This window comes from Neofelis nebulosa, chromosome 13 (genome assembly GCF_028018385.1).
Source record: "Neofelis nebulosa isolate mNeoNeb1 chromosome 13, mNeoNeb1.pri, whole genome shotgun sequence".
NCBI lineage: Eukaryota > Metazoa > Chordata > Mammalia > Carnivora > Felidae > Neofelis > Neofelis nebulosa.
In genome coordinates this window covers 57138702-57156495 of record NC_080794.1, presented here as the reverse complement: position 1 = coordinate 57156495, position 17794 = coordinate 57138702, and the positions used below count along the sequence as shown (strand labels likewise).

Below are 17794 nucleotides of genomic sequence, written 5' to 3'. Positions count from 1 at the left end.
ATAAATAAATAAATAAATAAATAAATAAAGTAGAACTTTTCTTCCTTTCATCTGTTTCTTTTAAGAGAGGAATTTTTCAGAATAACAAGACTAATTGAGGTCTCATTCTCTAAGATACTCTCAGGCTTTTGGGTGAAGATGGGTTTAACATTAAAGGAGATGGTTTAACATTAAGCTGAGCCAGGCCTGGGCTCAAAAGAAAAGCCAAGAATGCTCTAATAGGGCTTGTTCTAGGTGATCATATGGAGGAGAAGGATAACTCCAGGTGCTGGATTCTTCTGGAGTTTCTTTAAGATTGTCTGATCACATGTTTTCAGTTTTGGTTTGGAAAATACACAGTCACTAAAGGAAGAAGCAATGGGAGGCAGAAGCCTGATTGTAAAGAAGAAAAGGTGGGCACTGGAAGTCCTCTGGGTGTGGCAAGAGGTAAGGGATAAGAGTTAAACTTTAGAGCTTGAGTTTTAGAATCAAAATAGACCTGGGCTTATTCACTGACTGGATATGTCACCTTGGGCAAATTATTTAGCATTTCTAAGCCCTGCTTTCCTTATCTGAAAAATGAGTATAATGATAGCTTCTGTCTTTTTAGAGTTATTATGAGGATTAACTGATAAGGCATATAAAATGCTTAGCTAGATGCCTACATAGACTAAGTGATCAGTTAGTATGAACATCATCATCATTGTCATCACCAAATGATGAAGAAATTCTCTCAATCCACTAATTTTGAAACTAATAAAGAATAAAATCTGTATCCTATAGCAATTTAAGGATATGTCTCACTGTACTCGGCTTCCATGGTAGAGAACACAGGATATAGAAAGAGGTGGGCTATGAAATGTCTGGATAACAAGATCAGTGTTGCTACAAGAAGCATGGGCTTAACATAGGTCATTTGACTCTCAATATTAAGTGGAAAGGAGACAAATCTGTACTTGAATGTAGATATTCCAGGTAAACCTGTCTGCCTGTCAGTATTAGCTTTGGATTTCATACATTGACCTTTACTACTTTACAGTTTATTAAAAATGCCCTCATACACACTAATATAATTCTGACTTAGGTAGGGCAGCCATTGTTATTATCCCTATTTAATTCTAGAGGAAACAAAGACTAAGAAATTGAGAACATAGGTTTTAGAATCAGATTGTGCGGTTTGAATCCTGGCTTCTTCATTTCCCAATGGTATAACCTAGGGTAAGTTACTTGGACTTCTCAGAGTCTCAGTATCTTCACCTGTGAAATGGGGATAATGAAGGTACATAATCTCTTAGGGTTGTGTGCAGTTTCTCATCATGTAAACAAAGTACATGGCAAGGCAAATAGATGTGCCTAATATTTGTTTTTGTTATCTCCCAGGGCCAGGCACCTAACAAGTGGTAATTCTGGTATCTAAATTTAGATAATTGGATTTCATATCCAATGTCCTTTCCATACACGACCTCCCATAATATTAATAATGTTGATTCCCTGCCACTGTGATGATGTACAATCCATTAACATTAGGGCAGATGGTCCAATTTGTTTTTTCAGAAGTGATGGGAGATCCATCTATAGTATCCCTCTTGGTACAGTTGGCACACTTATCTGATTCTCAGTTTCCTCAGTGAGAGAACAGTTATGGCCTTAGGACAGAGCTACACCAAAAAGCTCTAGATTTTGGTTCAGCTGTTTGCAGCAAAGCGCTGAAGATACTAGTCTGACCACATGAGAAGTCAGAGAGCCTGTATTAACTGAACCAAAGGGAGACTTGTAGTGTAGTTGAAAAAGCATGCACCTAGTGAGTTGGAAGACTTGAATTCTAATTTAGATCCACTACTTATTAACTATATCTTGAAACGTCTTTGAGCCTGAGTTTCCACATCTCTATTTTGTATTTTTTCTAGCTTTATTTAGGTACAATGGACATCTACATGTTTAAAGTGGGGATTCCAACAGTTATTCTTGGGGCTGTCACCTGGTCATACAGTCCCTTTATGGAAATTAGGAAAAGGTGCCTCTTCTTCCAAGCAGATGCAGCTTTACATTAAGGTTCATGAGCTGAGTGAGCAGAACATATACTAGATTTCATTCTCCACTAGCCTTCTGGTGCATTGCACAATGAGGGACCTCTGCTGTCTCTCCACTGCACAGGGCCGTTAACATCAAGTGAGATAATAAAGGTGAGGAAGCTTGGTAAAGTGTAATCCCGTCTGTCAATGTAAGGCAAATCCTACTTGGTTTCAAATATTAGGACCCAAGGGTTACCTGGGTAGATATACTGACCATTGCCCTTCCCTTTGTTTCGATGATCCCTCTGATCACTAACTTGTACAGCACCTATAAATTACTGGCTTTTAAAGCAGAGATTATGGCAAAGAAAGGCTTTCTACATCATTTTCAGGCCTAGACCGGTCTTGCTCTTGAGATCCCTGAAGACTAAAATCAGGTTTTTTTGATGATTCATTCTCTTGAAGACATGCTGTTTTTAGAACACCCTAGAGTGGGACTGGGTCTTGCCCATGGGTGGAATTTGGAATCCTTTGGTTAGAGCTTATCTCTGGTTTTCAGGCAAAGGTCATTGTATAAAAGGCTTGTATCAATGGGAGAAAGAAAAGTTGCTGAGCCACAGTTTGCCCTCTTTTCACAGCTTTGAAGCCCAAGCTGTGTTCTGGGCTCTGTGGATCAAATAGGACAAGAGGATCTGCTTTTATGAGTCACTAACAAAGAGACAGCTTTAGAGTCAGACAAACCTGAAATTAGGTACTAGATCTGACATTTACTAGTTTTACAACCTTGGGGAGGTAAATCACCTTTCTAAGTTTCCATTTGTCATCTGGAATTAGGGATAGTAACAGTATTTATCTAATGGGTTTTTTACGTGGATTAAATGAACTAATACGTGGAACGCACTTAGCATTTTGTCTAGCACACAGTATGTGTTACATAAATGTTAGCTTTTATTACTGAGCTCCCTGCAAAATACCAGACTTTGCCATGCCTTCCACCAAGAAGCCTAGGGTTCAAGTTGGGGATTAATATAATTATACCAGAAAAGATAAATAGAAATACAAAGCAACAAATGTGTGATACGGATAGGAACTGATGTTAGGAACTGGTGTTTGAACGAGGCTGTGAAAAAAGGTGAGATTAAGATAAGTAGAAAGGATGAGGAGGGCATTCCATATGGGATCGGTAACAACAGTAAGCTTCAGGACCCTGAGTAGACCAACTTGCCTGGAGAAGTGGGGATAATGCTATCTGGGAACATAGGTTGGGATTAGAAGAAGAGAATCCTAAATATAGGGTAAGTGTTTGACTCTTGTTCTATAGATAATGATGAGTGACATGACGAACCTTGTGCATGAAAATGTCTAGCAGGTGTTTGGAAAGCTCTTGGGAAAGTGCTCAGAGCCAAAGCTAAAACTTTGGGGATAGAAGTTGAAACTGGCAGCCAGCTCCTTGAGAGGTGCCTGTTGATTACATTTAATGAGGGTGGCTTTTGAACAGCATTTAAAGTGAAATGGTGAACCTGTCAGATTTGAAGACAACTTAAAACATTAATGGGGGTAGGGTTTGCTTCTCTGAAGTCTTCTGAAAGTACATGTGGCCTGTCAGAATAATTTTTTAAAATGGAAATTTGAAATATAAAATATAGTTATTATAGGGAGAGAAAAATGACCTGTATAAAACTTAACCATATTTCCTGAAATATTTTCAGAGGGTTCTTATGACTGAGTAACCATGACAAGAGTAGGAAAATGAATAAGCTCTAGTTGACTAGAGGGAGGGGTGCTGTATCATATCAGTTTATAAAGGGAGATGACATTGTAGTGAGGGGACTCAATTTGCAGTTCAGTAAAATCTAAAAATAACGTGGGATACTTTTTTTTCCTTTTAATATAGTTGACACACAATGCTACATTAGTTTCAGGTGTACAACATAGTGATTGGACAAGTTTATACATGGTGCTGTGCTCACCACAAGTGTAGCCACCATCTGTCACCATACAGGCTACTACAGTACTATTAACCATGTTCTTTATGCTGTGCCTTTTATTCTTTATTCCTGTGACTTTTATTTTATGCCTTTATTCATTCCATAACTGGAAGCTTGTACCTCCTACTCCTCTTCACCCATTTTGTGGGGCACATCTCTTAAGAGTACAAATTTAGTTATTCCATAAGTTCACAAATTTTTTCTTTAAGATTTTATTTTTAAGTAATCTCTACACCCAACACAGGGCTTGAGCTTACAACCCCAAGATCAAGAGTCACATGCTTTACTGACTGAGACAGTCCGGTGCCCCAAGTTCACAAATTTTTGATGCATAAAACTTTTTATATAAAAATACGTAGGCCACTGTGCATTATTTAGACCTAAGATGAATACAGATACATAATATATATATGAACATTAGAATTTTTTTAATGTTTATTCATTTTTGAGAGAGTGACAGAGCGCAACTGGGGAAGGGGCAGAGAGGGGGAGACACAGAATCTGAAGCAGGCTCCAGGCTCCGAGCTGTCAGCACAGAGCCCAACGCAGGGTTCAAACCCACGAACCATGAAATCAAGATCTGAGCCAAAGTCAGATGCTCAACCAACTGAGCCACCCAGGCACCCCTTTAAATTGAGGTATAACTGACTTAGAACATTATATTAGTTTCAGGTGTACAAAATAATCAGTATTTGTACATGTTGCAAAATGATCACGATAATAAGTTAACATCCATTACCACACATCATTATAATTTTTTTTCTTATGATGAAAACTTAAAAAGATTTTTTTAATGTTTATTTATTATTGAGAGAGCATGAGCATGGGAGGGACAGAGAGAAGGGGAGACAGAATATAAAGCAGGCTCCAGGCTCTGAGCTGTCAGCACAGAGCCTGATGTGGGGCTTGAACTCACAAACTGCAAGATCATGACCTGAGCCAAAGTTGGACGCTCAACCGACTGACCCACTCAGGTGCCCCATCTTATGATGAAAACTTTTAAGGTCTACTCTCTTAGCAACTTTCAAATATGCAATGTAGTATTATTAACTATAGTCACCATGTTGTACATTACATCCTTAGGACTCATTTTACAACTGGAAATTTGTACTTTTTTGTCCACCTTCATGAATATTCAGTTTTAAAATAAAATTAATTACAATTGAAGTCTAGAAACGTAGGAAATATAGATGAAGGCTGTTGATGTTTCTTTTTCTTTAATGGAATACATGTGCATACACATTGGCATGACATTTGAAATGGAATCTCCAGCTAATAATCATAGGCTCTAAGTATACAGACTTATATGTAATATTTCCTTATCACATGAAGGTATGATGACGAATGACAAAATATTGAATATACTGGGATGCTGAAAGAGACTTAATTTTATTTGACATATCAAAAGAATAGAAACTTCCACATTAGGTTATTATCAGAACAGTAACTATATTCTTTGTTATATACACTAATCATGCACTGTTTTCATATTAGAACTTAATTTCTGTAGGAACCATAAACTTCAACCTTTTAAAAATAATTTGTTAATATGTATCAAAAGCCTTAATGTTCTGCCTTTCAAACAAGTAATTTTTTTCTTTAGAAATATGGCTTAATGTAACAATTTGAAACAGTGAAAATTTGTAAGCAAACTAAATGTCCTGTAATAGGAGAAAGAGTAAATTAACTCCACCAAATTTTAGTATGGAGTATCTTCATTAAATGTTATAATGTCATCAAACCTAGTGTTTTTGAAATACTTTTAATGGCAAGAGAATTTCTCTTCACCTAATGTTAAATAAGTGCTTTCAGCCTCTGTAAATTGAGCTAAAAGAACTTTGTTCTTTGATTTGGTCAACAAACTTTTATCTAATAAACTTTTATTTTATCTCTAAGTTTTAGGCCCAGTGCCTGGCTTACAAAGATGAATAGAGTCCTGATCTTGAATCTTTTCTAGGAAGGATAGATGTACAAATAAATAATTATACTAAAGCATGAAGAATATTTTAATAGAGGTATGTTTGTATTATGGAGGGATATAAAGGAGGGAATGGGCAATTCTCACATGGCAAGGGAAAGCCTCAAAGAGGTTTGAACTGGGTTCTTTTGGGTGAGTAAGAGTTGGTTATCAAGAGGTAGAAAGGTATTTCAGGCAGAAGGAATATGTGCAGAGGCATTATGGTAGAAGAGCTTGGCCCGTGCAGGGACCTGTAGTAGTTAGGTATGGCTGGGAAGAAGAGTAGAAGAGTTAAGTTTGTATTTTATCCTCTTGGCAGGGGGAAAGTAAAGAATTTTAGGAAGGGGCATACCATAATAAAATTGTATTTGAGTGATTACTTGGGCTTTAGTGTGGAGGCCACATTTGAAAGGGTACTAGATGAGAGACATTAGGGTAATACTGCCATAGTTCAGATGTAGTGTTAAACTGGCCGTGAATGAAGAGGAGGGGATGTCAGGCAGAAATTTAGGAGGCCTAAGTAATAGGTTTTAGTGACCAATTGGACTTGTCCCTCAGTGAGTGAGAAGAGAAAAGACAAAACCATGTCCAAATTACTACCTTCAGTGACTAGATGGTTGGTGGTCCCATTAAGTAGGAGAAAGATAAGTAAACCAGGAATAGAGGCAAAGGCACGTGTGAGAAGAGGTGCTGCAGGATCCTGAGATAGAGAAGTTGTTAAATAGTTGTTTGGAGCTTAGCAAAAAGATTTGATCTGAAAACCTGGATAGCAGTGAACTCCTGTTTCCCAGTTCATGAATATAACATTGTCCAGGGAGAGTGTAGAATTAGGAGAACCCTGAGGGAAGATCTATCTAGTATCCAAGAGACAGAAGAAACTTAAGAACCGAAGAACCAGGAAAGCAGTGTCTTCAAAGAAAACAGAACAGTCTGGAGTTAGTTTGCTACTGCTGTGTAACAAATTACCTCAAGCTTAATGTCTTTTAAAAAAAAAAAATTTTTTTTTAACGTTTATTTATTTTTGAGACAGAGAGAGACAGAGCATGAATGGGGGAGGGTCAGAGAGAGGGAGACACAGAATCTGAAACAGGCTCCAGGCTCTGAGCTGTCAGCACAGAGCCCGATGCGGGGCTCGAACTCACGGACCGCGAGATCATGATCTGAGCCGAAGTCGGCCGCTCAACTGACTGAGCCACCCAGGCGCCCCTCAAGCTTAATTCTTAACACAAGCTTATTTATGACTTACGGTTCTAGGGATCAGAAATCTGATGCAGCATGACTGGGTCCTCTGTTTAGGTTGTCAAATCTGCTTTCAAGCTCATTCTTGTTGGCAGAATTGCAGTTACAGGACTAATGTTCCTGTTGTCCTTCTGGCCTGGAATCTTGAAAGGCCATCTTAGAATTCGGCTTATAAGTGTTTTATGAAGGATGAATGGCAAATAAAATAAGAATTGAGAAGTGTCAATTGGTCATTGGTAAGTTTAGTAAGATCAGTAGCACGAGCACTTTTTAGCAGGATGGTAGGGGCAGAAGCCACATGCAGTTAAGTTTGGGAATCAACTGGAAATGAAAGTATAGCTGGGATATAGGGGCTTCTTTCAAACACCCTGTCGTGAATGGGATGGAGAATGTTGGGAATAATAAACTAATGAACTAGGTCTCAAGGAAACTAGAAGGAATAAGCTCTAGACTACAGGTGGAGTGATTAATTGTGGACCTGTAGGGGAACTCAGCTTCCTCTGAAATAGAAGGAAAGGAAGTATGGAGGGGACTACAGATAAGTTTGTGAAGGGGGTGGGGGGAGGGTCTTGGTGCTAGGCAGCTGAGAAATTGAGGGCATTACTGTCTAATGGCCTCAGTTTTCTCTTACAAGATCAATAAAAAAAAAACAGGTGAAGTTCTGGAATTGCTACTTTGTAGCTAGGAGGCCTTTCATAAAATTGTTGATGAATGCATGAACCAAAAGCTAATGGAGAGGCAAGAAACATAAAGAACTCCAGGTGCTCTCCAGATTGCCCACCAAACCACATCTGGCTCACCAGGCTCCCTTTTTGCTCCCTTTTCTCTTGTTATGTTCTCAAACTTAGTCTGAGCTAGAATTGCTTAATAGATCCTCACTCAGAGGATGTGGATTTCCTGCTTATAAATTGCCTTGGGCTTTAACAATCTTAAAATCTTTCTAGGTTACCTAGAGGATATCTAATTTACCATAGTTGACCAAAATTACTTTTCCCTCCTTAGGTTGCGAGGTATTTGAAGTCAAGGGACTTTGGATTTTTTCATCTTTGCATGTAGCACCCGTAGGGACAGTCCTGGCATGTAGGGAGTCCCCCATTTATTTCTCTAGCTCCATGACCTAGACTTAAGGCTCCTTTTTTTATTTGGCCATATTGTGCTATTTTTTTCTCTTTAACTTAGAGAAGATAGTCAATCTTTACAAGTATATATGTAAATTTTAGAAATTTAATGGAAATATAACAAAAATACAGAAAAGTGCTTATATTATAAATGTCTGGTTTGCTGAATTTTCAAAATAAATACACCTGTGTAACAACATCCAGTTCAAGAAAACAGTATATCACCAGCATCTCTGCAGTCCTTTTTATGTCTTCTACCAATCATTATTTCTCTACAGAGGTAACTACTATGGTGACTTCTAATCCATAAATTAGTTTTTAACATTCTTTTTATTTATTTATTAAAAAATTTTTTTTTAACGTTTATTTATTTTTGAGAGAGAGCGCCGGTGCAAGTTGGGAAGGGGCAGAGAGAGACTGAGACTCAGAATCTGAAGCAGGCTCCAGGCTCTGAGGTGTCAGCACAGAGCCTGATGTGATGTGGGGCTGGAACTCATATGAGTCATGAGATCATGACCTGAACCAAAGTCGGACACTCAACCAACTGAGCCACCCAGGTGCCCCCATAAATTAGGGTTTTTTTTAGAACTTTATATAAATCAAATCATATGGTATGTACTTTGCCCTGTTAGGCTTCTTTCACTCAGCATTGTATGCATGCAGTTCATCTGTGTTCTATGGAATTAGAGTCTATTCATTATCTTTGCCTTATGATATTCCATTATATGCATCTATCACAAATTCACTTATCCATTTGATTGTGGATGGATATTTGTGTTGTCTCCAGGTATGGGTTATTTCTGATTGATGCTGCTTTGAACATGTCTTTTGGTGAACGTATGTTTGCATTTCTGATGGCTATATATCCAGAGGCAGAATTGCTAGGTTTTAAGGTATGTGAATGTTTGCTTTAGTAGATCCTGCTAAATAGTCTTGCAATGTGGTTGTATAGCTATACTAAATTATACTTCTGCCAGCAGTGTTTGAGTTGCTCCCACATCTGTGCTAAGGTATGGCATTATCTGCCTTTTCCAATTTTAGCATTTCTGGTTTTATTTTGTATTTCTTTGATGATTAGTGAGGTAATCATGTACTTTTTTCATATACTTTCTTTGAACATTTGAATGTCTTTTGTTGAAGTCGCTTGTCTTTTTCTTTGAGATGTTTACTATTAATTTGTAAGGGTCCTTTATATATTCTAAGTCTTTTGTTGAAAAATATACATATTGCATATATTTCTCTCCTTCCAAGAGTTTTCACTCTAATTCTGTCCTTGGTAAACAGATGTTCTTAATTTAATTTGTTTAGTTTATTAAATTTTTCCTTTATGGTTATTGGTTTTGTGACCTGTTAAAATTGTTGCCTACTCCAACCTCATGAAAATATTCTCCTATGTTCTTTTAAAGGCTTGTTTACCTTTTACGTTTAGGCCTACAATCCATCTGGAAATGATTTTTGTGTATGGTGTGGCAAGGGTGAAAGTCTTTTTTTTTTTCCATATGGATATTCAGTTGACTGCAATATCCTTTATTGAAAAAAAACATCCTTTCAATACTGCAGTGTTACTGTTTTCATAAATCTGGTGACCATACATATGTGGATCTGTTTCTGGACTTTTTATTTTATTCCGTGTGTCTTTTGCTTATCCTTGTGCCAATAACCGTAGCCTAATTACTATAGCTTTATAAGTCTTGATATTTAGTAGTGTAAGTCCTCTAGGTATATTATTTTTGCCATCTAGGTTGTTTTGGCATTCTTGGCCCTTTGCACATAAATGTAACTTTAATCCAACAAATATTTTTTAAAAATTTTAATGTTTTTATTTATTTTTGAGAGAGAGACCGAGCGTGAGCGGGGGAGGGGCAGACACACACACACACACACACACACACACACACACACACACACACACAGAATCCGAAGCAGGCTCCAGACTTTGAGCTGTCAGCGGGGCTGACAGAGCCTGATGTGGGGCTTGAATTCATGAACTGCAAGATCATGACTTGAGCCAAAGTTGAATGCTTAACGGAATGAACCACCCAGTCATCCCAATCTAACAAATATTTACTGAATATCTGTTTACTATGTGCTAGGCACAGTGATAGATGTTGGGAATATAGCTGTCAATAGGATAAGCCTGGTTCTTTTGTTATAGTTGGGAAAGCCACTCACAGAGTGAGATGAAAAAATGGCCTAGAGGGGTGCCTGGCTGGCTCAGTTGGTTAAGCGTCCTACTTCGGCTCAGGTCATGATCTCGCAGTTCCTGAGTTTGAGCCCCGCATCGGGCTCTGTGCTGACAGCTCAGAGCCTGGAGCCTGCTTCAGATTCTGTGTCTCCCTCTCTCTCTGCCCCTCCCCTGCTCGCACTCTGTCTCTCTCAAAAATAAATAAAAAATTTAAAATATTAAAAAAAAACTGGCCTAGGGTAGGGGCGCCTGTGTGACTCCATTGGTTAAGCGTCCTACTTTGGCTCAGGTCATCATTACACGGTTCATGGGTTCGAGCCCTGGGTTGAGCTCAGTGCTGACAGCTCAGAGCCTGGAGCCTGTTTCATATTCTCTCTCTCTCTCTCTCTCTCTCTCTCTCTCTCTCTCTCTCCCCCTCTTCCTCTCCCTCTCTCCCCCTCCCCCCCCCCACTTGCACTCTCTCTAAATAAATAAACTTGAAAAAAATAATTACTACCTATAAAATCTTGACATTAGTAATTTTAAAGTCTATTTTTTTTTTTAAAATAAGTCTTCATAACGATTTTATGAGGGAACTTTCTTTTACTTAATTGAAGTACTTGAAAACATAGAAGTTTGGTAGGTTAGGGAAGTCTTCAGGAATAAGATTAACGTTGAGTGATCCTGACAGACTCTGGAATGCAAATGATAAATACAGCATGTTGGCAGAAGTAAGGCTTTCTTTAGGAGAGTAGAGGAATAGAAAAAATGGGGAATATAAAATAAGTTCACGGTAGGAATAAGAAGGCCATTTAGTTCTTTTAAAAAGAGGTTTTCACAGGTTGATTCACAATAATTTTTTTCCTCTTAAATTGTTTTGTTTTTTTCCTTAGAAATAACTAGAAACAAAGACCACTAATGCTACAAATTAGTAGTCTCTGGTAATACTATAATTCCAATTGGTGAAGAAAGGAAATAGAGAATTAAGACAGTTTGAAATGATGCTTAATATTTTTAGTTCCAAGTTCAATCAGTATAGTCATCAACTGACATTTACTCTGAACCCCTTGGGTGAATGGCATTGAACCAAATCCCAAAGAAATAATATCTTCTGCCTACATGAGCAAACTGGTAGTTGAACTATTGCTCTCAGAAGCTATGGATAATAAAAGTTGATGTTAATATGCTGTGAGATTCCAGCCTTGGAGTCATAAGGCTAAGATAGAAAAAGTATACCCCCCCCCCCAAAAAAAATCTTGATTTGAAAAATAGAAACTGTATTTACTTTTTGTTTTGAATAAAGAAGTCACTGCCCTAGGCAATGAAACACTAAATTTCAAATTATTTTTTAAAATTTCACCAAATATTGTCTTAGCTTAAAAGAGTTGAATTTTATTTGATTGATCATTGTATGAATAATGCAAAGTAAACTTTCATTTTGACAAGTAAAATAATGAGGTGAGTTGATTCAGAGCATGTCAAGTAGAATTGTAAGTGATTTATGCCTTCATCGAAAACTCAAATACAAAGAAATCTTGGTGGATGTCAAAAATTTGTGACTGAAACCTATTTTTACCTGATCTCCATGGTTAATATCATAAATATGATGATAAAGGTATTTTTCATTCTGTAATATTAAAATGTTTCTTTTTAAGGATGGTCATATTTTAAGCATTTATCTTTTCCTAGTAGTTTCCCCTCCCCTTGCCCTCTCCATCCAAATCTCTTTTCTTCGGATAGGGTTCCTATTGCTGGCTACCCAGTCATCACCATGCTAATACCATTTAAGGTAGCTCTGATGGGTTCATTTATTTTGAGTCCTTCAATTCAGTTTCTCTTTTAACCTGGCTTCCTAAATCAAGTTGACAAACCAATTTATTTTTCTCCCTTTTCATTTCAACAATTTGTGATTCAGATTGGTAGGAAAATATAACGTAATCCGAGCACAACCTCTTCCCCTTGGAATCAGTATTTTCGAGGCTTCCTCCTTTCCTTGGCGGAACGTGCTTAAGTCAGGCAGAGTACCTAGTGAAGGACTTCAGCCCCCACAGTTCCTTGTGCGCGCATGCCCTCTCCTCTTACAGTTGTCAAAGTGCTTTTGCCAGAGCGGTCACATAATCAACCTGAAAGAAGAAAATAAATACTGTACACTTTTTAATTTTATCGATCCTTAAAAACTGGACACTCAAAGGTAACTGCTGCTAAGAATTTGTTACTTGAGATTGGGTGATTGCATGTGAAGGAAGATCTATTGTGTGTGTGGTGGGGGGAGGGGAAGGAGGTATCTATTTCTCGGACTTTGCTGTAAATAAGAAAAAAGAAAAAAAGAAACACACCCAAACAAACTATACGAGCAGTTGCCGAGAGACACTGTATGTTAACTTTGTAAATGTTATCTTAATCTATTGCTTTCCTTTTGTTTAAAAGCGTCTTATTTATTAAAGATGGGTCTTGACCTTGACAGAATGAATTTATGCAGAAAGTGAAATTTATATCTTTAAGGAGTGTTGTGACGAGAAATGGGTGTTCCTGGTATGTGGTATGATAAAAAAATTTTTAATTCAATAAATATATTAATTGTATATTATAAAATATTCTGAGTCCAGCTTACTTTTTTAGCTTTTTTGCTATATAGAACAGCATTAATTTTTCTATCAAGAGCATGTAGTTTAAACTGAAGGCATTACAGAAAGCATCAATACAAGCATCGGAAAAGCTGAATATTAAAATTATAATCAAATGCATATTTCAGCCATGATGATATGGCTATTGTAAAGACGATTCTAGCCCACTGGAAGCAACTCAGACCCCAGATTATAATGGTTTACTGCAGCACTGCTTAAACCAAGTCTGAAAATGTCTTTCTATGTCCATTTTCTTTGGCAGCGGTAGAACTTTGTGCTGTTGTGAATCCAAGCTTTGCTTGCCTCTTTGTGTGGTATTTTACAATACAGATCAAAGCCATTGTTTTAGACCAAGGGACCTGAGAAACATAAAATCAATCTTATGTAGGTTTTATTGGTAGTAGCTGACAATTTGTGAGGTATATTGGGCTGGGTTTTTATGGGGGGGGTTGAAGGGGAGGAAAGAGTAGAGAGTAAGGTGGCTATGAAGCATTTCGTTCAGCCCACTATTTTTTGACTGTGTATGAAACTTTAAAATGAATGAGTAACCATTTTAAAGATAGTTTTTTTAATAAAATAGAACTTTTAATTCCATTTCTTGATCTGAATATTTTGCTTAATGGCTAACAGTGGTGGCATCTCCATTTTCCAATACATTTATTTTATAACATTTATCATGAGGATGTCCAAAGGCAGAGCTTCTGTGTATATCTGAATGTCCTTTCACAAGTGTTCTGAGAAAGATGCTTCCCAAGTATCTGAGTTAATTAACTGCATTATATATATATTAATAACTTTGTTGCAATTATACTGAGTCATCATCTAAAAATAATTGTATGTTTGGTCATTTGCTTCTTTAACATCTCAAAATATTTGTTTTCAGAGTCTCAGCACTTAATATTCATATATTTAAAACACTTAATATGTTCTAAAGGACAGACTAACTCAGTGATAACTATGTGTATGGAAATCTCCTGATTTTGAGTGATTACTATTTTCATCCTTGAATGGGAAAACAGGCTGTATGGCAGAGGTGAATATAGCCCTTCTATGAGAGATGGAAAATACCATACACTCCTTATATGGCTAAATGAAGCAGTGATGGCAATGCACTATAATTACAACGTATGAGAATTTGGGACTTTGTACTATGCTATTTTTAACGCTTTTGCTAGCATAATTCAGGGTCTTCAAACCATAATCTTTCATTGCTAATACCAGTGATAAGAGAATGGATTCTAAATTTGCCAAAGTCTTGTGACCAAGGCAGCATCAGGAGGATTCAAAAATGAAAATCTGGCAACCTCATAAGTATCTTGACTTTCTACTTAAATCTCAGGGGGATTTTTTTTTTTAAAGCTCCGCCCCTACCCCATCTCACTGTCAGTCTGTCTCTCTCTATCTCTCTCTCTCTCTCTTTCTCTGACCTCAAACCCAACCAGAACATTTCTCCACTCTGCACAGAAATTCTCAGGCTCCTGTTGAGACCTGAACCACTGAGAAGCCAAGAAATTTCTTGTGTGACAGAATTGGAGACAAGAAGATTGGAGAATAAGCAGAAAAACTCCAATCCTTGGAGTAACACGAAGCAAACACGAACGTTTCAGTAGATTTTTTTTTTTTTTACCTCTTTTAAAACGGTGGTTTTTTATGTCTCCTAACAAAATGGAGTAGCTGCAGCTACTGGGAGGCCAGAGAATGATTGTGCAGCTGAATCCTCCTCCTAACAAATGCCAAGGATTTCCTCCCTCGCGGTTCGCTGCTGCTAAATCAAACAATTATCAACGCAAGAAGGCAGTTTGCTAATCAAGAGGGATAAGACGGCTGTTTCTTTAAAGTGCGGAGCAGGGAAGGGGGAAGAAAGGGTCGTGTGCGGTGTCTTTTTAACCTTGCTGAAGGACGCAGCAGTATTTATTGACGTATGCAAATAACTGGGGGAGGGTGGTGCTTGGGAAAAAACAGGAACCAGAATCAGTTTCTCATTGCAGGGTGAACGCTCTGAGTTCCGGTGAAGGGAAAAGAGACGTGGCGAAATTGCTGTCTTTCTGTCTTATAAGCACATCTCTCACTAATACAGAAAAGGAACCAAGACATCAGAAAGGGTGAAGACGCTCTCACAGTATTTTTAGAGACCTTGCACGAGCCCCCCCCTCCCGCCCCCATTCCCAGCCCGACCTGTTCTTCTAAATGGGAGATTATGGATTTGCATTGCAATTGGCTAGTAGCGGTGGCACTGGATTTTCGCAAGTAAAACACCCGCCCGCTTTAGCGAGGGGCATTAACGATCACATTAACAATAACGCGTCTCTCTTTTTTTCCCGTTTCAGCTGCGCAAACCATGCAGGATGATTTACTGATGGACAAAAGCAAAACCCAGCCCCAGCCCCAGCAGCAGCGGCAGCAGCAGCAGCAGCCCCAGCCCGAACCCAGCGCAGCCGAAGCCCCGTCCACGCCCCTCTCCTCAGAGACCCCCAAGCCGGAGGACAGTAGCGCAGTGCCGGCCCTCAGTCCCGCCGCGGCCCCGCCGGCCCCCAACGGTCCTGACAAGATGCAGATGGAATCGCCGCTCCTGCCGGGCTTGAGTTTCCACCAGCCCCCTCAGCAGCCGCCGCCGCCGCAGGAGCCCGCGGCGCCGGGCGCGTCGCTGTCGCCGTCCTTCGGCAGCACCTGGTCCACGGGCACCACGAACGCGGTGGAGGACAGCTTCTTCCAGGGGATCACCCCAGTCAACGGGACCATGCTCTTCCAGAACTTCCCGCACCACGTCAACCCAGTCTTCGGAGGCACTTTCTCTCCGCAGATCGGCCTGGCGCAGACCCAGCACCACCAGCAGCCGCCGCCGCCGGCGCCGCAGCCCGCGCAACCCGCGCAGCCCCCGCAGGCACAACCCCCGCAGCAGCGCCGCTCGCCCGCCAGCCCCAGCCAGGCGCCCTACACGCAGAGAAGTGCTGCCGCGGCGTACGGCCACCAGCCCATCATGACCAGCAAGCCGTCCTCGTCCTCGGCTGCAGTAGCCGCCGCAGCCGCAGCCGCCGCTTCGTCCGCCTCGTCCAGCTGGAACACGCACCAGAGTGTGAACGCCGCCTGGAGCGCGCCATCCAACCCGTGGGGCGGCCTGCCGGCTGGCCGGGACCCTCGCCGGGCGGTCGGCGTGGGCGTGGGCGTGGGTGTCGGGGTGCCCTCACCGCTCAACCCCATCTCGCCGCTCAAAAAGCCCTTCTCCAGCAATGTGATCGCGCCGCCCAAGTTCCCCCGCGCGGCCCCGCTCACCTCCAAGTCCTGGATGGAGGATAACGCTTTCCGGACGGATAATGGTAACAATCTGTTGCCATTTCAGGTAATGCTCCATTGCACCTGCACACACCTTCTACCCCGCTTCTTTGCCCCTTCTTCCCTGCCATTTAATCGTCCACTGATTTTTGTTCTTTAAAAAAAGGCATCGATGTCCAGCTCCCTTCTCCCCTTCCAAAGCCTCCATTTCACCGGGGCTGCTCTAGTTCCGGGGACAAGGGTGGGGGAACATTGTGACTGCTTGAGGAATCCTGTTTAAGCGCCCTGATAAGATAGAAAAGGGCCTTTTTCTTTTGGTTTATTTTTTCCTTCACCGTGCGTGTGCCTCTTATTTTGACCTTATTTTACAAGTAAAGGTGCAAGGTGCTGGCATGGTCCCAGGATGAGTAGACTGAGATTCCTGTCATTTTAAGTAGCTACACATTTCAGGTTATGCAACCTGGGTTCAGAGTGCCGCCTGAAAGCCATCCACTCCTAAACTACCCTGGGCCTACTCTTAAAGAGGTTAACAGCCCTTGAGTGGTGCTATTTCAGACAGTTGCATATGCTCAATTAAACTAATGTGAACACATGTGTTTATGTCTCGCTAAGGTGCTGGCATCATTAATAGCAATCAGCATATTGCCCCTGCCGGGAAAATTATGAGTGTGAGATTCCAATAAACTCGCGAACTCCTCCAGGGACCCAGTTGGGAGAATGGAAATTCTAGGGGTAACTCTTCCGATGTTACCTAGAAGAAAGACTTAGACATTGTTTTTCTAGAGCAAAGAGACAATAGGACGCGACCTTCAGAGCCATATTGCAATGGAGTCTATTTGCTAGCTAGCACTGAAATATTTAAAGCTGCAGTGTCCTTCAGTTGGGTTATTTAAGAAGACAATGCAGATCAATTACACCATTTGAAACTGGGCAGAGTGAAAGTCTTGCAACTTTAATGAAAAATGAGCCTTGTGTCTTGGTGTTAAATACCAGTGAAAAACCCAGGAAATGCCCCAGACAAAAAGGTTGAATGGAGTGTCCTTATTCTGTTCTTGTTTTCTAATCCAGCCCACGACCACATCAGTTAGTTGGCAGTGTCCTGAACATCTTGAGTTGGAAAAGGGGTGGTGAGGGTGAGTGTTCACTGGGAGCTTTTGTTCTCAGGCAAACATTTATCCTTCATTTACAAATTGATTTGGCTATAAGCTTCTAGGCTCAGTTAAAGAAAAGAAGAAAGGAAGGAGAGAGGAGGGCTTTGGACAAGACCCAATTTGGGTGGTCAAGGAAATGAAACAAATGCTTTGAGCATTGCTGAAAAATGGCAGAACCGACATTTGACAGAGGTAGAAAGCATCAGGTGCAATTGGAGCCTTCATTTTGTTCTTTACGTTTCAGATGTGATGTTTGGGGTGGCTCCCATCCATGAAGGAGGAGATAGGGTTA

At 40.1% G+C, this 17794-nt stretch overlaps 1 protein-coding gene across 11 annotated transcripts in view; it reads left to right on the top strand.

The window, feature by feature from the left end:
- The window catches only part of CPEB3 (cytoplasmic polyadenylation element binding protein 3), a 195719-nt gene that overhangs the window by 17230 nt on the left and 160695 nt on the right, over positions 1-17794 (top strand). For 7 of the 11 annotated variants that reach the window (XM_058697163.1, XM_058697157.1, XM_058697162.1 and 4 more), the window contains one exon: positions 15409-16418. In XM_058697163.1, coding sequence (XP_058553146.1) covers positions 15420-16418 — 999 coding nt within the window. In that variant the 5' untranslated portion in view covers positions 15409-15419. Of the gene's footprint in view, positions 1-12498; positions 12649-15069; positions 15184-15408; positions 16419-17794 lie in introns of those variants that run through there. The other 4 variants (XM_058697160.1, XM_058697158.1, XM_058697161.1 and 1 more) reach the window with 3 other exon arrangements.